The 23,390-nt window shown below is 41.4% G+C and overlaps 1 protein-coding gene across 1 annotated transcript; it reads left to right on the top strand.

The window, feature by feature from the left end:
- The first annotated feature begins 1,095 nt into the window (after positions 1-1,095).
- col2a1a (collagen, type II, alpha 1a) lies at positions 1,096-23,286 on the top strand. The gene is made up of 54 exons (XM_063880968.1): positions 1,096-1,314; positions 3,000-3,206; positions 4,358-4,374; positions 4,529-4,561; positions 5,303-5,335; positions 5,460-5,513; positions 5,734-5,826; positions 6,444-6,521; positions 6,846-6,890; positions 7,006-7,059; positions 7,488-7,541; positions 7,932-7,985; positions 8,089-8,142; positions 8,254-8,307; positions 8,911-8,955; positions 9,108-9,161; positions 9,277-9,321; positions 9,438-9,491; positions 10,026-10,124; positions 10,229-10,273; positions 10,460-10,558; positions 10,659-10,712; positions 10,823-10,930; positions 11,025-11,078; positions 11,189-11,287; positions 11,411-11,464; positions 12,298-12,396; positions 12,513-12,566; positions 12,680-12,733; positions 12,825-12,878; positions 13,730-13,783; positions 14,276-14,320; positions 14,576-14,674; positions 14,944-15,051; positions 15,190-15,243; positions 15,330-15,383; positions 15,484-15,537; positions 16,479-16,532; positions 16,623-16,730; positions 16,852-16,905; positions 17,317-17,370; positions 17,496-17,657; positions 17,869-17,976; positions 18,080-18,187; positions 18,353-18,406; positions 18,513-18,620; positions 19,062-19,115; positions 19,233-19,340; positions 19,426-19,479; positions 20,054-20,161; positions 20,262-20,550; positions 20,730-20,917; positions 21,025-21,267; positions 21,472-23,286. The coding sequence occupies exons 1-54, from the start codon at positions 1,221-1,223 to the stop codon at positions 21,616-21,618; spliced, it is 4,464 nt and encodes a 1,487-aa protein (XP_063737038.1). The 5' UTR covers positions 1,096-1,220; the 3' UTR covers positions 21,619-23,286.
- Positions 23,287-23,390: the final 104 nt, after the last annotated feature.

Raw genomic sequence — 23,390 nt, forward strand, 5'->3', positions numbered from 1 at the left:
TAAGTGGATCTCACATCCTCCTGTAAATGGTCCAAACAGACAAGGCTCTCAGAAAGTTTGACTGCCATGTGAATATGACATAACTGCACTGTTGATTGGTCAGCTCAACACTTTAAGGTTGTTTAAAGTCTTTGGATTAATCTGTAATCCAAGAGACTAGACCGAAACAAACAACCCCGCTGACCCATTGTGGAGTTCGCATAACCTAACTGAGAGTTTAACCCAACACGGCACCTCATTATAAAAAAAAAAACATGGCTTTGTTAAGTATTCAAGAACGTTTGTTTCGATGTGATTTGGGAGAGAAGATTTCTAACTGAAACTTGAAAGCCATAATGTTCAGTTTATGAACAGTTTTATTACTCAGCAGTTTGAAGAAAACTCTCTTTAATCACACAATACCAGGTCTGACAGTGGAAGAAAGACCAGGTTTAAACTTCTAGGTTTAAAGAAGTCGATTTTTCTTTAAAGTATTATGGATTTCAATATATCTAAACTGAAGAAAAATGTGTCTCTAATCAGATGGTCAAGCAGAATAACATATTTTCTCTAAAAATCAAGTGTTTTCATGAATGTGTACACCATAATACATAGGATTTTCCGATAGATATAATGCTGTGTACTTTAGTTTTTAACAAGAAAGCAAACTCTTTTATCATTATAGGGTGATTGTAACACATCAGATTTGCTCTAAAACTCACAATTTATTCACTCAGCTTTAGGTTTTTTAATTCTCTGTCACCGTGGCATGCAGTAGGGCTTGACCTGTGCTGCCTGTCGCTCCCTGTCTGCTGAGAAAGTGAAGGTGCATCTGTCGGCTATACACCAGGCCAAGCAGGTCAGCAGAGGAAGGCTTGAGTTAAAAAAAACAAAAAGAAGGACTACCCTGGGAGTGTAGATGCTGCTGGATTGAGGGGAGGGAGATGAGGTTCAGGTTTCAGCCTTACAGGGGGTCTGGGGGAAGGACTGATATTTTGGAATATACGAAGATCCATACAAGGCACAGTGGACATAAAACCGCGTTGCTTGCACTGACGCGCCGGGTGCAGAGTGCCAGCTGGGGCCCCGCGTTGGATTCCACTTAGTTTTTTGGAAGGTTTGACTGCATTTTGCCATAAGTCTTTGGGAGCACACACTTTACACACCACTGACTGAAAACCCCGGGTCGTCGACCATCCCTTCACTTCTTACCCTAGCTACTGCATGTCTGATATTTAGACATGTTTGGCTTTGTGGATTCAAGGACTGTTCTGCTACTTGTAGCATCCCAAGTTGTTTTACTAGCCGTCGTCAGATGTCAGGAGGAAGCTGACCGTAAGTTGCACTGCTTTTCTTTCTGTTCATCTTTTCGTTTTATTTGCAAATTGTATCTCTGATGACTTTTCTGACTTGTTGTTGCCTTCCTGATCTTCCCTACCTGATGTCTCAGAAGAATAGTGCAAAGTAAATCCAATGTCAGTAGTGTGATGTCTAATGAAGAGCAAAACGAGCACAAGTGTTTTGTTTTCATTGCTGAGGCCATCATTACATGCTCTTCACAGTTACTTAGTTATAATTGTGTCTGATGATGTGAAGGCAAACAGGCCATCACTCGTCTTTCTAAGTAAGTAAGTCTCTCTCTGTAGGAAAGGTGAGGCTGTCAAGGCACATCAGTGTGTGATGGAGGACCAGGAGAACAAGTGTCTGTTTGTCCACACCTGAGTCCTGCTGTTCAGCCTCTCCTGCTGTGTTTGCTCATTAAGTAGTCAAAGTTTTGAGCAGCACATACTGCAAAGTTAAACTTATTGATGCCTCAAAGCCTTTGGATCACTATTTTCTACCATTATGATTATGAAGCAGAAACACTTGTCTGTAAATTCAATTTAGGATTTTCCTTGAAATTTGTTGTAAGTTCAACTGTTTTTAAGACATGTAGAAATGAGTAAACCTCACCCACAGGGGCTGGCTGGAGCAGATTCAAGGGGATTTCTTGATGTGAAGTGACAGGGTCAGACAGCCTGACCCCAGGCTAGCAGGCTCAAAGGGGAGCAGGATGGGAGGACAGGGTTCACAGCAGGGAGTCAACAGATGATGGACATTTAGTTGTATTTATAGCAACATGGTCCTGCTCCTAATTACATCTTTTACAGCATTAATCAGCATTACCTTCACCTACACCTAAAAGTGGTGGTAAGGTAAAAAGCGAATTATTATAGTTACAAGTAGCCAAACTCATTTCTGACCTCCAAGCAACATGAGTGAGAGCAGTAAGCAGGCCCAGCCCTAAGCTGTGCACACCAAACAAATCACCCATTCTTAATTCCCCAAAGTGTTTGCACTGGTGCTTGGCACAGCTATGTGATCCAGATGGAGAAACTTAGAAGGACCCAGTGTTTACTTAAGGCAGAAGCTTGTGAATTGGGCACAGTATCCCTGTAAGAGAGGTTCATTCATAGCAGCAGGCCTGCAGGTTAAATATACTCAGCCAGTGACGCGATATACCTCAACTAGGGCTTCAGGCACAACTGTTAACTGTAGCTCTTGTTGACATTACTGTGTATGCTGCTATGAAAAGTTCTCAAGTGACAACTTGGAAGTGTTTTCTTGCACTTTTTTTTGGAAATTATAGCACACAGCTACTGATTGGTGTATTTAAACCAGCACCTGTTCATCAGCATCCCAAGAAACAAAGCCAATTACTTCCTGTTCATTAACACCATGCAATCACATTCAGATGTTTTGAATGTCTCTTTTTGTGTAATAGTTTATGAAGAGCTTTTGTTTGATACAGGATATACATTTTCTTCCTCCGCTGACCACCATCCTCCAGGCTGCCTTTACTCCTCCTACTTCCTTTCCGTGCCCCTTGACCCCCTTTCAATTACTTCTCCACCTTTTTTTAATAACATCTTTACCAACACAGTATCTCCCAAAACATTTCCCTTTCTTATTCTCTTTTTAACCTTCCTCTCTGTTCCCCGTGTGTTTACCTGCCATGCTGCCCCCTGCTGGCCACACAGAGGAGGCAGGTGGCTGCATCCAGGACGGCCAGCAGTATAATGATAAGGATGTGTGGAAGCCCGAGCCGTGTCGTATCTGTGTGTGCGACAGCGGAGCGGTTCTGTGTGATGAGATAATCTGCGAGGAGATCAAAGAATGTGCCAACCCTCTCATCCCATCTGGAGAGTGCTGTCCCATCTGCCCTGCTGATGCCAGTGCCCCCATTGGTTGTAATTTATTTATTCACATACCCATAAATAAATTACTCTTTAAGCTTGCATTTATCTCACACTTGCCTGGCCAAAGCTTTTCAATGGGGAACAGCCACAGAGTCCAAATACTCTGAGCAATGCTAAGCATCCAAATATCATTTTACTAGTGTGGGCTGCTCTAAAGCAATTCACTTTTATAATTTGGCATTAGCAGTAACGATGTTCCCTTTTCAAAAGCTGCCCTCTACATGCTCGGTTTGGATGGAGACCAGATGAGCAACATTATCAGGATCCTCTCGTTCCTGATGAAAGTCTTTTTCATGTGGAACAGGGTGAATCCTGAGATGTGCTGTCTGCTTCTCACCTGAACCAGTAGAGATGCTTCTGCTCATTTTAACTCATGACTAAGATGAAGTCTTTATTCACATTTAGCTTGATTATTTTTTTGAATCTCTTCTACAATAGGATGATGTCTTCAGAGAGGAACCAATGTTTGTATTACCTTTTATGTTTGATGCCTCATGTCCTGACTTTCCAGGTGAACCTGTCGAAGGTTCAAGGCCTCTGCATCCCTCTGGTGGCCTGAGAGCAGACATGACTGACATATTTAACCAGATATACACTTAGCAGCTAAAGAGACATATACATGTGCAGGTCTTCTGTAGACATCTGAGTTCTTGCTGAGTAATTGATTGAACCTTGAACCTTGAAACCTTGAAACAGGCCATTAGAAGTAGAATTGAACTTAAGATCACTTAGGCATACATTCATCTCAAATTTGGTATCAGTAAACATGATATACACCTTTGGAGAATAAGCTTACTGGCAGCGGCTGCCATGCTTTGTCCGATAAGCTAAGCTTTGCTTGCTTATGATTTGCTTTAATGATACAAATACTAAATACTCTCCTAGTCCATGCTTGCTTTTGCTTCATTCCTTTCCAAATTTTATTTTGCCAATCATATAATCCGGATGGGTTCTTTGCCTTTGGGTTTGGTGAATTGACTTTGATCCCTTAGCATCACTAGATTTCCTTTCAGGTCCCCTTTACTAAGATTCACAACCTAGGTCTTTAATCGGTGACATGTCTGAATCTTTACTTACTTGTACATTTTTAATGTTTTGTTCTTCCTTCCTCTCCTTCAAACATTCATCTGCAACATCAGAGACACTCGGTGCAAAGGTGAGGCAATGGGTGATGGGAAAATACAGATATTAATTAATTCACAGGGAACATTATAAAAGCATCCAAATAATATCATTGTATTAACTTTCAGTAAAGTTTCTTTGTAAAGTGTGTCAGTCCACTGATGTTACTCCTTTCTGTTATCTTTCAGGGCCAAAAAGGAGAACCAGGAGATATTGCAGATGTAAGTATGAATCCTCTGCAGTTCATTATTCTATCGTTATATTTCTTTACACATAACGTCCACTCTAAACTGCTTTATACCGAAAACTATATTAGGGTTAATTTACTAAGAGAAACGATGATCTAACTAAGTCTTCTTTGCAATAATTCCATACACTTGTTTTCCTTATTTGGCCCTTTAAATGTTCCCACTGGGCCAAATCATGTCCTCAATAATCACCTAAACAAAGCACATAGTTCTTAAGAATTGGACATTTTTCTCCTGACTAACAGAGTTATTATCAGTGCATTTAAAAGTGAAGTAATTCTTTGGATTATCCCACTTTTTTCTGGAGTTTCAAACATTTTTGATCATTAGCGGGGCAATTAATTGCTGATAAGAGGCTAACTGAAATGTCCAACAATCCCTCATTGAACTTTGTATTACACGAGGAAAAACCCTGCATTCCTTGGACTCAATGAACCCAATCAAATCCTCTTAAGATCCTCTCAGCAACTTCGCTGCCAGTGCACATGTCAGGTGGACAAAGTTGTCCAAATTAGAGGTTAAAAGGAGGTGATGTCTTTTTTCTTTTGTCCTGTCAAACGAAATCCTCGTCAGATTAAGTCTTAATGTCCACCTCCTACAAAGCTGGAATGTTCTTTTCTAATTTTAGCTGTTCACAAACACCAAATACACAACATAAAAGAAAGGTCTTGTAATAAAGTGTCACTGACAAAAGCTTTTCATCTTTGTCTGCAGGTTGTAGGACCAAAAGGACCACCAGGCCCAATGGTAAATATCACTTCATTAATTGCATAATCTAAGGAGACTTTCCTGTTTATTATATTCTTTTGTGTCTTGCTGTGGATTCATCCATCCTGGGAATCTTACTAAGACAAATATCTTTGATTTGCAGGGCCCCTCAGGTGAGCAGGGATCACGCGGAGAAGCTGGCGCTAAGGGTGATAAGGTAAGAGACAACACACTCACTGCTTAACATTGGTACAAGCAGCAATAATGGACCCGTCAGAGTTCTGTGTAGATTGACATTGAAGTGTTATTACTACTCATTTTCTCAGAACATCCTAATCTGACCCTCATGCAACAGTCAAAGGGATTTTCTCACCTGGAATCCCCTTTAGTTCTCCTGATGAACTTGAGAGAAAATGACCCTCTCTCTTTTTCCCTAGGGAAATGCAGGACCTCGTGGAAGAGATGGCGAGCCCGGCATCCCCGGAAACCCCGGACCCGCCGGTGCACCTGGACAACCAGGACTTGGAGGGGTGAGTCAACTTCTGTAACATATGGCATTAAACAAAAAGTTAGCAAAACCCCAAAACCACCCCCATATCCTGCTTCAAAATAACTGGAATGATTGGCTAAACATTTCAAACAGTGGAACCATAAAAAATAAGAGATGACCTAAATCCAAATTTGAGATATAAATGACATTATCAGTGTCCATCTTAACCATTACTACACCCATTGTTTTCTTTATTTACAAAGCACCAGGTGGATTGAACTGACTGTCTATACTTTGACACTCTCTCTTTAAATTGATAAAGACATGGATACAGGCCCAAATTAGTCCATCAATTATTTATCCTTTCTCTCAGTAACAGAAAGAGTCAGGAATGTGAAGGCACACTACATTCATAATGTCCTAAATGGACTGCAGTATTCCTGTACAGTGTGCAGAAATATAAAGGCTGAAATGGTGCTTTTCTTAACAGGAACTGACCAATGAATTCTATGTTCATGGCTACTGAACCCCCCATATAAGTGATTAATTCAGATAATATCTTTAAGTTGCTGCAGTGTGTAATGGCCCACTTTGTTGAGGCAGCTCAGGCAGGATAAACAACATTAACTGACTCTATCTGTTTGTGTTGTTCTACAGAACTTTGCTGCTCAGATGGCTGGAGGTTTTGATGAGAAGGCTGGAGGCGCTCAGATGGGTGTGATGCAGGGACCAATGGTAAGCAGACTGTGTGCAGTTAATATATGTCTAACAGAGGAGTGTAAGTATGTGTTTTTGTATGAGAATAACTAATACACTCAGACTGACATCCAAAGGCTGGAATAATACAAGCCTAATGCGTTGCACTGGTTCATACACTAATTTCTTAAAATGAGTATAGATTACACTTAGTCTTGTCTAGCAGAAGCAGTAAATGATTGCAATGCTGCCACCTTGTGGTTCAGTCGGTTCTAGCAAGAGATGTTAAACTACCTTTTTGGTTGATTTGTTCCTCTTAGTGGTGAATAACCTTTCTCTGTATGTCTTGTGTTTGTCCCTCAGGGTCCTATGGGTCCCCGTGGTCCCCCCGGACCAAGTGGAGCTCCTGTAAGTAGATTGATTACAGCAGTACATCATTATGTGATCGATCGTTAGCATCAAACAGATACTGTTGTTGAATGAATAAATCCCTAATGCTTTGCTTTGTCATTTGCACATATAGGGCCCACAAGGTTTCCAAGGTTCCCCTGGAGAGGCTGGAGAGCCCGGCCCAGCTGTAAGTATCCACACATATCCCAGAATGCATCTGCCCAACAGACTGATTTCGTACTGAATGGCCTACATTTGCTGTAATTAAAACGTATCATTCTTTATTGTATTATCAGTAGATATGATGTTGTTATCTAAAGAATACCAGAGCCCCAATCACGTGTGAATACTCTTTACAGTTTACTGATTTCACTATCTATTTACCATTACTTTTACCGACTTCAAATGGTGATTGTGCAATGGAAACAGATGTCAAATGTCATACCAATAAAGCAAATATATTCTATTGAAAATCACCTAAATTTGTTCTGTAATTCCACTTTAGTTTGGACAGTATGAAGACAGTTTTTGCATTTTGCAGCACAAAAATCTGTCTAGTATTCTTTGTAAGAATTCAACAAGCGTCACTAATGATTCATATTTACTGTTCAACAGGGAGCATTGGGACCACGTGGACCACCTGGACCTTCTGGAAAACCTGGAAGCGATGTAAGGTTTCATTTTAAACCAAATGTGTAATTTAAAATGAATCGCAAAACCTACACTATGCCTAGGTCAAAGGTCAAAGCCAAAAAGTGTTGAGTGAAACCTTTCTTAAGAGAAAGTTAAATCATATTTTCTAATCCCATAAAAAACAATGCAAGTATTTCACTATATTGCCTTAGTTTAGTTTCCCAAAGATGTTTGAGTCAATCACAACTACACTTTTAACCAAGCACACCACAAGGGGGCACTCTCTCCCTCCTCATAATACTGGGGAGAACGATGACTTCACAAAACACAGACTGCATATCTCTCCTCCACAGTAAAGTGCAGAGCAGCTATACTTTATAAGCAGCTTCTTTACAAATCATAATTCCACTTCCTGTTTGTTTCTAGGGTGATGCTGGCAAACCTGGCAAAGCTGGTGAGCGTGGACCTGCAGGGCCTCAGGTGACTAACTCCACGATTACACCACACGTCCAAGTCAAGAGAAGAAAATAGAGATGCGGTTAAGTTTTCCTCAAGTTAATATTTTGTGTTTTTAATCTTTCAGGGAGCTCGTGGATTCCCTGGAACTCCTGGACTTCCCGGAATCAAAGGACACAGAGTGAGTGTTTCCACCTTACTGATGCATTGAGAAACACCTTTCTAATTATAACACCAGAGGACTGAGAGATGTAGTGCGAGTCCTGATGAGTCCTTTTGTGTTCCTCTGCAGGGTCATCCTGGTCTGGATGGAGCTAAGGGAGAAACTGGTGCCGCAGGAGCCAAGGTAAGACAACACATGTGTCTTTTAGTCAAAATACAACTAGTGATGGAATCTAACCAGGTGCATCTACTCACTTACTTAGGTACAAACACAAGGTACTTCACTACATTTCAGAATCAAATTGTACTTCTTACTTCACATTAATTGGTAAAACCGAGAGACTACTTACTTTTGCAGATAAATATTACAACATATAAATCTACCAATATATTATGATGTGTTATTATAGTTTAAGCTACCAATCAGTTTATAAAGTAATTGAAAGTAAGTTGACTTTTAGCATCTGCAACATTAAAGTGCTGCATCACTAATAGCCAGTAATATTATGTAAAGCATATGATTCTAAATTTGGACACTTAGCCTTATAACTATTTTTAGTTTTGGTATTATACATTTATTTTGATGCTTATACTTACTTTTACTGTTTTGATCCTATAAAAGCCAGACTTGTACTTTGTTCTTTACACTGTTTCACTACTTTTACTTAAGCAAAAGATCTGAGGGCTTCTAACTCTAAAGCATATAATGCAAATCAAATTGGTTAGCAGTTCCTATCATTGTTGTCCCATCACTTGTTCTAATTTTCTTATCTCTTTTCCCCATCAGGGAGAGTCTGGTTCTGCTGGAGAGAACGGCGCCCCCGGACCCATGGTGAGTCTCCACTGCTTTATCTGCCCTGTCATATTATTTTAGACATTAAAGAAGAACAGAATAGGATGCTAGGGAAGTAATAGGTTTATAAATTGAAGCTATATGTTCCATGATCATAAAGATGAACTGACCGACCTTATCTTCCTCTGCAGGGACCACGAGGTCTGCCTGGTGAGAGAGGTCGCTCCGGAGCTGCTGGGTCTGCTGTGAGTCACAAACTGCCTGAATTCACTGAGAATCAATATGTTTATATACAACAATTGCTTCAAGGTTTCTTCATGTGAAGTACTCATCTGATTATGCTGTCTCTTCACTCTACAGGGTGCCCGTGGTAATGATGGTCTGCCTGGTCCTGCTGGTCCACCTGTGAGTATCAGAGTTCCTGCTTTGCATCCATTTGATTAATATTCTAGCCTTCAATTACACAGCAATACAGTGGTGAGACTTGAATCCTAACCTGCATATTTTTGCTTTGTCTACAGGGGCCTCTTGGTCCTGCTGGAGCTCCCGGTTTCCCAGGATCCCCAGGATCTAAGGTTGGTGCAGATCCCATTAAAATAAATAATTATTTTCCGATAGCAGACCGTGTGAAGTAAAAGAAATCAGCACAGCCTGGTGAGGGTCGCTTGTTCACATCTCTATTCAGTCTGGTTACATGAATTAATACAAATCCATGACCCCTGTTGCATGGTTCTGTTTTCATCCACAAATGATCAACTTCTTCACTATCAAGAAAGAAAAAGATGGTTTCATACACATATCATTATTACTACTATTCAGTCTTTATTAAACAAGGACCATACATAGAAGATACATTAATCTCACAAAGACAACATTTCATAAATTGTAGATTGAGTTCTTATCTAATTTCCCTGGTCAAGTACACATAATACTCAACAGGGAGCAAAAACATTACAGTTGTATTCAGTTGACTTGAATGGAGACACAGGTGCAAACACTCCTTTATCTGCTGCTATGCCTAAATGAGCTACACGATTCATATCTAAATAAAATGTATAACAAATAGCTTTTTTCTACCTGTTATTGATTAACTTATTGTGTCCTGTCAGGGAGAAGCTGGTCCTACTGGAGTCCGTGGATCTGAAGGAGCACAGGGACCTCGCGGAGAGGCCGGTACCCCCGGATCTCCAGGACCCTCCGGAGCATCTGTAAGTTTGATTTTTATTCACTCAGTTCAGCAGTATCATTCATACACAGTGTTTTTCATTAATGATTTTAGTGTTGACACATTGCTTCTTCTCTGTCTCTGTAGGGTAACCCTGGTACTGATGGTATTCCTGGAGCTAAAGGATCTTTTGTAAGTCCACTCTCATACTTAATCAGGGAAGCTCCGTCATAAAAGAAAGGTTGTGATACAATCTCCCTTCTTAAGGATCATATAAGGATCTGATAGAGATTTTCTTTGCAGCGATAAATATCCTAATTTATACATCTCCCTGCTCTTGATGAATTGGAATTTATTTTATTTATTTCTACTTTGAAGGGTGCTGCTGGTATTGCTGGTGCTCCTGGTTTCCCTGGACCCCGTGGCCCACCCGGACCTCAGGGAGCTACAGGATCTCTTGGACCAAAGGGACAGTCTGTAAGTCACTCAGAAATCAAGCTGAAGATCTTTAATACCTCAAAACATCTTTGCGTTGTGGTTATTTACAGTTCTTTGTTTTCTTTCTTGCCATGTTTAGGGAGACCCTGGTCTTCCTGGATTCAAAGGAGAAGCTGGACCCAAAGGAGAGCTTGTGAGTTGCTCTACTTCATTTCAGTGATTTATTTTGACCATAACCCCAGTGAAGCATCTTTAAGGATTGGAATACAGAGAAGATTTACTTACATATCTTAATTTTCCCAGGGCCCTGTTGGTCCCCAAGGTGGCCCCGGACCCTCTGGTGAAGAAGGAAAGAGAGGAGCCAGAGGAGAGCCTGGAACAGCCGGACCCCTCGGACCTCCAGGAGAGAGAGTAAGTCATCAGGATGAATAACAACATTGGTAAAAGATGACGTTCTGATTATTTTATTCCCAATCTAATCAAATGTATCTCTGATTGTTTCCAGGGAGCTCCCGGTAACCGTGGTTTCCCAGGTCAGGATGGTCTTGCTGGTGCTAAGGTGGGTCCTGAGTCTGAGAGCTGCAGCACCAGAAGGATGCTATCAAGGTCATACAACTAGCTGATATACTTCCACCTGACTGTTACTGACTTGACTATTTCCTTCTTCAGGGCGCCCTTGGTGAGCGTGGTGTTCCTGGTGCTGCTGGGCCCAAAGGTAGCGGTGGAGACCCCGGACGCACAGGAGAGTCCGGTCTGCCCGGAGCTAGAGTGAGTCAGAACAGTCAGAGAGTGTTGATTGCATGCTATATTATTCACAGTAGGTTTGATATGACTTAGCTGAGATTTGTCCCTCCTGCTGCATGATGCTAAAGATCTCTGTACCTTTCACAGGGTCTTACTGGTCGCCCCGGAGATGCTGGTCCTCAAGGCAAAGTTGGAGCCCCTGTGAGTACATCATTCACCCCACATTGATCCGGTCATGTCTATTGAAGGTGTTTCATTTAACAGGATCACAGAAAAAACAGTAACACATGCTTGCATTATGATTTATACATATTTGGGAAATGAACTTTAAAGTGAGAAGGTTGTTTACTTCCATGACTACAGACTATTAAGAATGAGATATTATTAGATGTATTAAATATATATCATCTGACACTTAAAAGGGCTTTTCCAGAAAAATGTAACAAGACAGCCATTTTAAATATGAAAACACCCCAATATTAGCAGACTCTGTATGATGCAACCTTTCTTGATGAGAAGGGTACAAAATGTTAGCTCCCTTGGATACACAGCTGTCTTTTTATTGAATGAAGAACGGAAACATTTAAGAACATTTAACATAGAACTGCTGAATGATTGAAGTAGAAGCTCATATAGGTGTGTAACCTGTATAGTGGGTATAAAGGGAATAAAGATGAATAAATGTTACACTTGTGTGAGAAGAACAATATAAAAGTGTATATTCTTCTGGATTTAAAGATGGAGGACTAAAAGGTTTCCTAAAAATGTAGTTTGGCCCAAAAACTGTGGCTTTTAAAGGCCTATGTCTGTGCATATGACTTTAAACGTAACAACATTGAAAAGCTTTTGTACTGTTTGGCATTGCCAACACATGTGCTTGTAAACAAAGGAAAGTAAACCCCAACCCCCACATGTTCTGAAAGTAAAGTCTAGTATTGAGCCCTTTATTGTGCACCCTACCATAACAATTATCATTATTAATATCTGCTATGTCTGGGTTTCAGTACTGATTTCTTACCTTGTTTCTCTCACAGGGAGCTAATGGTGAGGATGGTCGCCCCGGACCCCCCGGCCCTCTGGGAGCCCGTGGACAGCCAGGAGTGATGGGATTCCCCGGACCAAAGGGAGCCAATGTGAGTTTTTTAAGAGCAGAACAGGAGTAATAATAAAAATGAAAAGTACTCCTACCCATGCTGTTGACCTCGTAGCATAAACTTACAGCTGATTAACATTGATTTCTCTTCATCAGGGTGAAGCTGGAAAGACAGGAGAGAAGGGTCTTGTTGGTCGTCCTGGACTAAGAGTGAGTACATATTCACCGTCAAAACTTTACCTTCTTTCAAATCCTCCCAAATGGATTCATCATTTTCTATCTCCGGATCGCTTTTCATAAATGAAATACCTCTCTCTGAACAGGGTCTTTCTGGAAAAGATGGTGAGACTGGTGCTGCTGGACCTTCCGGCCCTGCTGTGAGTATTTCAGTGTTATCATGTGATGTGACTGACATAAGTTATAACTGTCCCTTCTTTGACTGATCACCTGGGTTTGGGTTTATTATAGGGACCTGCTGGAGAGAGAGGAGAGCAAGGACAGCCTGGACCCAACGGCTTCCAGGTGAGCAAATTATCCAATTGCACCTCCAGTCTGGAAAACAAACAAAAACAATATAATATTCTTGTGATTTATTTTCAATATGACTTCTAACTTTGGACATTATAAAGTGCTGTACAGACAGTGGTTCAGGAAGAACAGCAGTTTCATACTTATACTGCACTACATCTCAGAGGCAGAGATTATACTTTGGCTCCATTTGTCCGACAGCTTTTAGTTGCTTTCACATATTTGTATACACTTCCTTTCCAGTGAAAGCCATGTGTCTCCAGATTTGGTCACTTTAAATCCATTTGTTTCTCATAGATAACTATAATAATAATAATAATAATAATAATAATTCTTTATAAGTTGAGGAACATTTCAGAAAAAAGCCTCTTGGATCGGCTGAAAAAATGCATTGTTACAAAGCTGAAAACAAGAAATACAAAGCTGAATTAATGGAAAATTTACACCTTAGAGATAAATGATTCTCCCAGGATAGCAATGCTACAAATATATGATGATTTTCTCAAATATGAGGCAGTTTAAATGAGCACAGCCATAAACAATTACAGCAGCAAAAGTAATTATATTAATATTAAAACTGGAATATCATATATAATGGTGAAACACTGTTTGGTATAATGACTACTTGTACTTTTCATACTTTGGGTTAATTCTCCTGATAATAAATACATATATTTACTTAAATCAGGTTTCAGGTGCAGAACTTTAAATTGTATTATTTTGACAGTGTCCCTGTTCTGCTTTTGAGGAAGTGAAGTATCTGATTACTTTTTCCAGCACTGGATCGTGACCCAGTCTATATGTACAGATATCATATAATTAATGTCTTTGCTGTTGTTCTGCAGGGTCTGCCCGGACCCACTGGAGCCCCAGGAGAGGGTGGAAAGCCCGGAGACATGGTGAGTGACATTTAAGAAAGAAAAAGGTTACTTGAGATTAGTTTCATCTGAAGGTCTAACAAACTCATCGATCTCATCAACCCTGCAACACTTCCTTTGTGAATCTTCTTCTAGTGGTTTAACGTTACAGCTTAGTTCAACTTTTTTAGACTTTTAATGTTATTTCTTTGAACCTGTCTCATTTACTTTAGTGGTTCTTGTGAAGGGGATGCTGTAAAAATGCATTTCCCCCTTAAAATATTCTGTCTATGCTGAAAAAAGTTTCCCACATCTTCATAACCTTAAATCTAATCCAACCGTATTAATACTCAAAACTGAATTTCCACACAGGTGTTCCAGTTAATCAATAACTAAGATACTCTGTTGGTATAAGATTATGGTCTCGGCTATTCATACCAACAATAACAATGAAAGTTCAGCATCATTTCATGATAAAGTAGTGTAAATGTTTCGATTATTTCTGAAATTAAAGCTGTTTCTTTCTGTTTGCAGGGAGTTCCTGGAGAGGCTGGAGCTAATGGTGCTGTTGGACCCAGAGTGAGTTTCCATGTTAAAGCTTCATTCACATACATTTTAAAGTAAAGAGTAACACACACATCGCCAATAACCACCTTTACTTTCACAAACACTTTATACATGAGCACATTTATATTCCTGGTTTCATAATTTGATTTGATTTGATCATCATTATCTTGGTACAACTGATACTCCAACAAGCACTCCTCATACCTGGGCAACTGCTGCCATTTATTGATTCTCCTGTTGATTGAGTTTCTTTTTGTCTCCTGACAGGGTGAGCGTGGTTTCCCAGGAGAGAGAGGAGGTGCTGGAGCTCAGGGTCTGCAGGGACCTCGTGGACTTCCTGGTACACCTGGAAGTGATGGACCCAAGGTCAGTAGAGACTTTGATACAGTTATTTAGATTCAAATAGTTTTACCAGCTGTGTTTCTTTCAGGTAGAGCAACATCTTACCAGTTTAAACTAGAGCAGCTCTTCCATGGCTATTTGAATGATTCACTATGGTCAATGGGACTGTTTTTCTGAATTCAATTTTCGCCAGGACAAGGAGGGACAGTTATGTCCACACTTTATTAGCTTATAGGCAAGTTTTAAACATGAAGTTATTTGACTGACACTGTATCTCCTATTTTCTTCTTCAGGGAGCCATTGGACCGTCTGGTTCTGCTGGATCTCAGGGACCCCCCGGCCTGCAGGGTATGCCCGGAGAGAGAGGAACTGGTGGCATCAGTGGAGCCAAGGGAGACAGAGTGAGTAGCAGATCATTGTCACAATGGTCTCATCTTATAACGACGTATTATTTATTATGACTTAATTAAATGGTGCATTTAATGGAGCACATGTTAACCGAGTCAGATTCAAACACAGCTTTCTTCTTTGTCCAACAGGGTGACAACGGACAGAAGGGACCTGAAGGAGCTCCTGGAAAGGACGGTGGTAGAGTGAGTACAAAGTCAATCTTGATCTCAAAGTGAAGCTTCTTTTAAACCCTCTATTCTCTTTTATTAATGCTCTTATCTTCCCTCAGGGTTTGACCGGTCCCATTGGTCCTCCTGGCCCATCCGGACCCAATGGCGCCAAGGTAAGAATAACAGTTTTACCTTTGGATATTTAAAGGGAAATAATATCAATTGATTTGACCTATTTTGTTTGGGTTGACTGACTGGTTCTCTTCTCTCCAGGGTGAGACTGGAGCTTCAGGACCTACTGGTGCTGGCGGTGCTCGTGGTGCTCCTGTAAGTACCTCTTTCTGCGTCTGAAACTGAGCTTTTACTTGAAATATTTAAGAATCTTCTACAAATCTACTTTGCTCCATAGTGTTGGAGAAACACTGGTGAAAAGAACATACATTTAAAGCGGTCCTTAACATATGTAATACGATATTGGCAGATTAAGACTAAAAGCGAAGATCAAAAATACATAAATAATTAGACAATACCTCAGTGATTAACAAAAACACTCACACACAAAACCAAATCATACTCCAAGCAGAGCAAACAGTAGATAAATAATTTAAGTATTACAGAAAATGATGAATGTCAGAGATAGAATTGAGTAATAAAGTTAGAAAACATAATAACAGGTGTCATTATGAACATACACAACTGATCCCAGAAGAAGAAGATAGGAAATGTTTCGAAAAAGAAGATTTGTGGGTTATTTTTCCAATCTGAAGGACCTTTAAACAAAAAGGCTTTCTTAGCTATTACTTTAGAGACTACATGAACAAAATAAAGAGCTGTTAAAAGTCTCTCAATTGAACAGAAACATGACATAATCTCTTTTTATCGTGAGGGGAATTAAAATGATTACATTTAGTAATAAACTGCAGCTGATTTGTTTGGTCTTTTCTAATCAAGTCTCAAATTGAATAGCATCTGAGCATCATGCTGCTGCTCTTGAGGGGGATGCAAAGGACTGAGGCTTTGCTTTCAATCTAAAAAGACACTACCATACATAGTTTACAACAATAAAAGAGATGAAGTTGAGGACATTTAATGTGAAGGGAACATAAGACCAAGAGTAAAAAAGATCAAAAGATCCATTTTTATCATATTTATCTAGCTTAGTTTGCCATTTCATTTTTCCATCTATATCTTCTCGTATTAAATACAATAGTATAGCATTAAAATATTACCCCATGCTGGCCCTGACCGTCTCTTCTGTCCTCCTGCAGGGTGACCGTGGTGAGGGCGGTCCTCCTGGCCCTGCTGGTTTTGCTGGACCTCCTGTAAGTAAAGTCACCACAGCTTTGATTGTTCCAAAAGATAATTGAATTACTGACATTTTTTAATACAACTGTTCTATTTAAAATATCCAGGGTTCAGATGGTCAGCCTGGTGCCAAGGGAGAGCTCGGAGAGTCTGGACAGAAAGGAGATGGTGGAGCTCCCGGACCTCAGGGACCATCTGGAGCTCCTGGACCTGTGGTGCGTACTTCTAGTCTTAATAAATAAGTCCTGGAAGATCTAAATGTCTTTACCTCACATTTCTGGATCTGGGTCTTCACTGTAGTGAAACATCAATATTAATGTTGTTCCTCTGTTTCAGGGACCTACTGGTGTATCTGGACCCAAAGGAGCGCGTGGTGCTCAGGGAGCTGCTGTGAGTAACTGAAACTGAAACTGAAACAATTAGGATATTAATTGAAAAGCCAATATTCCAAAATGAATGAATTCTAATAATTAATAATCTATCCAGTTTATTTACATCAACTACAAGTATCATTGTCTGTGACACGTTTGAATGCCTTTTGTGGTATTATTTTAAATTGTAAAGCTTAAATCTTTCACAAAATCATAACGGTTAATAGTTTTTACTCGAATACGGTGACATAAGGCCTTAAACTAGACCACAGTGGATTTAAACGTATGATTTATGTTTGTAGAATCCTTCCTGGTTATCCGATACATCCAACAAACCTTAAGAATTGATGATGATGGTGACAGGTGTATTTCACAGGTGTACAGGTTGGCTGTGTTTACTGAACTCTTTTCCTCTTTTCCTCTTTTCCAGGGTGCTACTGGTTTCCCCGGTGCTGCTGGTAGAGTTGGAACTCCTGGCCCTAATGTGAGTGTTCATCAATAACAAACTTGAGGAAAAAGACGTTTTACTGATCAATCTAAAAGGACTTGTTTTGAATCTTGGAGTGTATTTCCGATCTCACCCACTGAAATTCTCTCTGTCCATCTTAGGGTAACCCTGGTGCTGCTGGTCCTTCTGGCCCTGCTGGTAAAGACGGACCTAAGGGTGCTCGTGGTGATGCCGGACTCCCAGGAAGACAGGGAGACGCTGGACTTCGTGGAGCTCCAGGCTCACAGGGAGAGAAGGGAGAAGCAGGAGAGGATGGACCTCTTGTGAGTTTGAATTAAACCCAAAAATATCTGTGACTAGAGTTTGAGAGAACATGCTATTCATGATATATATGTTGTTATTTTACATGACCTATATTGTGATCAAGGATTTCAGCCATATTGCCTAGCCATACATCACAGCTGATAAGCAGACCCTGAGTACAGTTAAATAAAGGCATTTAATGACTCACATCTTCTCTTTCCTGACTGTTAGGGTCCCGATGGGCCTTCAGGACCTCAGGGTCTGGGTGGATCTCGTGGTATTGTTGGTTTGCCTGGTCAACGTGGAGAGAGAGGTTTCGCTGGTCTCCCTGGACCTTCAGTAAGTGCTTTAAGCAACATGTGATTCCTTATCGAATCTATTCGACATGTTGTTGCTCCTTCATATTTTGAAAGTACTTCTAATAATCTTACTCTGTGTTTAGGGAGAGCCTGGTAAACAAGGATCTACTGGTTCTGGTGGCGACCGCGGACCCCCTGGACCTGTGGGACCCCCAGGACTGACTGGACCTTCTGGAGAGACTGGACGAGAGGTGAGCACTACACAATAACAACAGAGAAGTGTTACACACTGTCAGGATATCGGTTATGCATCCCATGGCTGTAGAAACAGTGTTTACAATTTACTCGGAAAATAATGCCGTATTTATTGAATCACATTCCTGCCATGTCATTAAAAACATGTTTCTGTATCTCAGGGTACTCCTGGATCCGATGGACCCCCTGGTAGAGATGGATCTACTGGAGTCAAGGTGAGAGCCTCACATACACATCTGAAAACAAACACACAGTCTGACAATTTTTTTTTTAGATCTGCTGGTTTGCAGAAACAAGTCCTAACCTTGTGTCCTCCTGTAGGGAGAGAGAGGAAACACCGGACCCGCTGGTGCACCTGGAGCTCCTGGAGCCCCCGGATCCACTGGACCCGTCGGACCCCTCGGAAAGCAGGGAGACAGAGGAGAGGGTGTAAGTAACACAACATACTACACAGGCACTGATTCATTTTCACTTTTTGGAGAATTTGTCCCATGAATATCATTGAATATGAGGTGTCACAGGATCCCAACTCGTAATATTTAGCAAAAACGATATACAAATGCAATTGTTTAAATTCTGAAGACTTAATAATAGGTTATAATACAAAATATGCATTTGAAACCATTTTGGACGGTTATTATAACCATATATTTTGTACAAAAGTTGGAAAAACTAGAGCAATACAACCATTAGATTTGGTCAGATAAATATGCTATTTGTGTCACGTATTTAGCTTAGGTGGTCACCATTGACTTGCAACAATACCTTGAAACAAAGATAATAAAGTACACAGATTCAAGAGACTACACTATGTGTGTGTACAGTAGGTCCTCTTACCTGATTTAACCACACTGTTGTCTCTTTCTTAAGGGTGCTCAAGGACCTGCAGGACCATCTGGACCCGCTGGAGCCAGAGGAATGGCTGTAAGTATCTTCACCTCTAACTGCAATACCATTATGTGACTTTATATTGGATTCAGGTCATTCAAAGTGCTACACGTGCAGCCATGCATTTAAATACTTGTTCAACCTTTACTCCAGGGACCCCAAGGACCCCGTGGAGACAAGGGAGAGGCTGGTGAGACTGGAGAGAGAGGACAGAAGGGTCACCGTGGATTCACTGGTCTGCAGGGTCTTCCTGGACCTCCTGTAAGTATAATCCAAATCTCTTTTCATCTCACTTCCCTTCCTCTGTCTGTTCTCCCATCTCATCTCATTGTTCCCGTCCTAACAGGGCTCCGCTGGAGACGCTGGATCTGCTGGACCTGCCGGACCAAACGGAGCTAAGGTAAGAAAACTGAGTAAAGCACAGAGCAATAGAGGAGGGAAACTATTTTTCCATTTCTATCCTGCAGCTTTAACACCCAAGATATGTGATGGTAATGAAGGGCACAGGTTAGTCTTCTTGTAATTCTCAAATCACCTAAAGAAGATGGGGACAGGAAAGGCCACTTGCTTTAATTATCCAGCGCTATGATAAGATGGGCCGCCGAGGCATTTTGTAATTACTCTCGGCAAGGAGAGAGGCGGACGGGCAGAAGGGACGATGATTTGTGAAAGCACTACTGCTGAGATCTGAAATGGACTTCAATATCTATCCTCGATTAGCTAAGCACTGCGCCTGATAAGGAAAAGGAAGAGAAATGTCACCATACAAATTATCTTCCTGCATAATAAGGCAAAGGGTCTGGGGGTGATTGGGGTAATAGAGAGGAACTGCTGGCACATTTGAATTGCTTGATCAGATCCTCTTATTCAGACCGCAAATGAATCTGAAATATACTGCAGTTTAGAAAATAGAGTAATATTTCAGACATGCTAGCCTCTACTGGCTTTGACTTAAACACCTCCTGTTTCTATAGGGACCTGGTGGACCATCTGGACCTGCTGGCAAAGATGGATCAAATGGAACACCCGGCCCAATCGGACCCCCTGGACCTCGTGGACGTTCTGGAGAAAGTGGCCCAGCTGTATGTCCACAAAATAATATAAAATCCATTATCACAACAAGCCCTGCTACACCTGTCTATAACTGAGTCCTTGATCCATTTCCTGCTTTCCATCTTTCAGGGTCCTCCCGGAAACGCTGGACCCCCAGGCCCTCCCGGTCCTCCTGGCCCCGGCATCGACATGTCTGCCTTCGCCGGTCTGGGTCAGACTGAGAAGTCCCCTGATCCTCTGAGGTACATGAGGGCCGATGAGGCCTCCAGCTCCCTGAGGCAGCACGACGTTGAGGTCGATTCCTCTCTGAAGTCCCTCAACAACCAGATCGAGAACCTGCGCAGCCCTGACGGCTCCCAGAAGAACCCCGCCCGCACCTGCAGAGACCTGAAGCTGTGCCACCCTGAGTGGAAGAGCGGTAAGTAGGCGGGGGAGTGAAAATCATAAAGAAATAAAAGATAGTCTGCTGCTGTGGTACATGAATTACTTGGTACCAAGGACAGGCATTCCTTCTGGATGCACATGTGATTTTGTCCAAGGGTATAAACCATTCAAAAAGCTTCAGCTCCTTATGAACCCTTGTTTTCCTCTTTTCAGGCACCTACTGGGTTGACCCCAACATTGGCTGCACTGCTGATGCCATCAAGGTGTTCTGTAACATGGAGACTGGAGAGACCTGTGTGACCCCAAGCATTGCCGAGGTGCCAAAGAAGAACTGGTGGACTACCAAGAGCAAGGACCGCAAACACGTCTGGTTCGGAGAGACCATGAATGGAGGATTCCACGTGAGTACACTTTTACTGTGCAACTCCTTAGAAAAGCTCTATAAAAGGTAAAAAACAAGCCTAAACATAAAAGCTGCTAATGATTTCCCTAAACCTTCATCTTACAGTTCAGCTATGCTGATGATGGCCCTATTGCCAACACTGGCAATGTTCAGCTGACCTTCCTGAGGCTCCTGTCCAATGAGGCATCCCAGAACGTTACTTACCACTGCAAGAACAGCGTGGCCTACATGGACCAGGCCACTGGCAACCTGAAGAAGGCTCTGAAGCTGCAGGGATCCAACGATGTGGAGATCCGCGCTGAGGGCACCAGTCGCTTCACATACACCGTGATGGAGGATGGCTGCAAGGTGAGCCCAGACTACTTTAACATAGAGCCAGATATACATTTAACTTAAAGCTGGGGTAGGCAGTTTGGGGAAAGTCCATAATAAAGTTTTGTTATGTTGTCGATGAAGTGGTCTGAGGACCTTACTAGCTAGCTTTTACATTTAAATGATTTTTGTTGTACCATAAGACTTTTCTTAACACATTTTTCTATTTTCCCCCAACAGAAACACACAGACCGATGGGGCAAGACCGTCTTTGAGTACAAAACACAGAAAACCTCCCGTCTGCCATTCGTGGACATTGCTCCCATGGACATCGGAGGAGCGGATCAGGAGTTCGGAGTGGAAGTAGGCGCAGTCTGCTTCTTGTAAAGTGGAATATCACAATGGCCCCCCAAAAAGAACACAGGAAATAAATAAACTCAAACCATGAACATTAACACACACACTTCCACAATAAAGAAGACTGGAAATTTATAAAAGAAAATTGATACTTTTTCTCTCACAACGAACAAAGTGCTCTCCAAGTTGTACTCCCTGGATGTTAGCACTGAAGGGCACCGGCAATATCCGTACACCACACCAGCATTCTCCATCAACCCGCTTCCTGAGATCCAGTCATGTTTCCCATGGCCCACTGTTGACGGGAACGAGTCAGAGCCAGGAGGAAGAGGGACCAAGCGAACAAGTTATGGAGAACAAAAACATGACTTGATGTCACTTATTTATTGTCTAACCTGAATGGGCAGAGTTGAGGTAGGACTGGACGGGTTTACTTTGTAAGTAAGAGAAGCCCCCTTTCCACTACAGAACAGCCGCACAGCCTCTGTCCCAGTCCTACTCCACCTCCCTCCCTGTTTCCCTCCTGACACACAAATACGGCATTTTGAATCAGTGTAGACCAAAAATAAAATCAGTAAAATCAAATCCAGGTGCTCCACGCCTCTCCATCGTGAGCAGGAGTAAAACCTTTACTGTGTATTATAAATCCTTGGTTCTATTGTTGTAAAAGTCTGTGTTTATAAACAACCAGATGGTTTTATATATATTTCCACATTATGTGTGTACATGTGTCTATATGCACACCAACACTTTTTGGAAAGTGAGGTCACATTTGGGATGTATGTCTCCATGATACCCCTTGACTGCCCATCAGAGGAAGGCCCAGTTATCATCCCCCCCAAAAAATTTGAAAGACGTTGAGGGAAATTAGTTTTGCTTTTTTTTTTTTTTTTTTTATTGTAGCCATCCGGATTGTTTAAAGCTACCTCACTCTGAAAAACCAAGTGAAAATGTTTAAATCTGAGCTGACAAATAAATAGCTTTCAGGTGGATCTGGGGCTAACAGGCCATTTTTGCTTTGGGTTGCTCTCTCTTCAGAAGGTGCTATGAGTTCTTTAATTCAGTCTCCGCCCAACGTCCCCCCTCACAAACCCTTATTCCCACTAGCCTCACACCACACACTCACACTCCACCCTGCAGGAGGGGTGCAGTCGGGCAAAGAAGGGGAGACAGGGGCTACTTTGGAAAGCCTCCTCTGGTAAGCCTCAACGCGGGGGCTCCGAGGTGGGTTGCTCTAAAACAAACAGGGTGGGTTGTCTCTGTGTGTGTGTGAGGGCGTGTACATTTTTTAAATTAATTTTATTATGATCATTTTTGTTTTTGTTTTGTTACACTTCTAATTGATGTAAATTGGAAAATAAAAGGAAAACCGAATTAAGAATGCAGTTGATTTTTAATTGTGTTTTGAATAAAAACAGAAATAGCGTGGGGACGTATTTCTTCTTTCAACAGAACCCTTCATGTGTGCTTAGATGTTTTTTTCTGTTATACTTCATGAGGTCAGTTACTCTTGACTGTGAGTGCAGAGTGTGTGTGTGAGTGTGTGAAAGTTTAAGACTGTGTGTTTTTCTTATGAGAGAGTCTAATAACAACAGGAACAGAAGTACTGTATTTGTTCTGCGGTGTCAGGGTGGGGATGGGCGCAGATGGCTCCTGTTTGTCTGAACTAATAGGCATAAATAAAGATAATTTTGTTGACTGGAATCAAGTATTTTGTAGAGTAATGATGCATCTGAATAACTACGTCTTATACTGTGGCCAGCTTCTTCTCTGGTCTGTTTTGAATAATAAAAGCTTGACTT

This window comes from Eleginops maclovinus, chromosome 1 (assembly GCF_036324505.1).
Source record: "Eleginops maclovinus isolate JMC-PN-2008 ecotype Puerto Natales chromosome 1, JC_Emac_rtc_rv5, whole genome shotgun sequence".
NCBI lineage: Eukaryota > Metazoa > Chordata > Actinopteri > Perciformes > Eleginopidae > Eleginops > Eleginops maclovinus.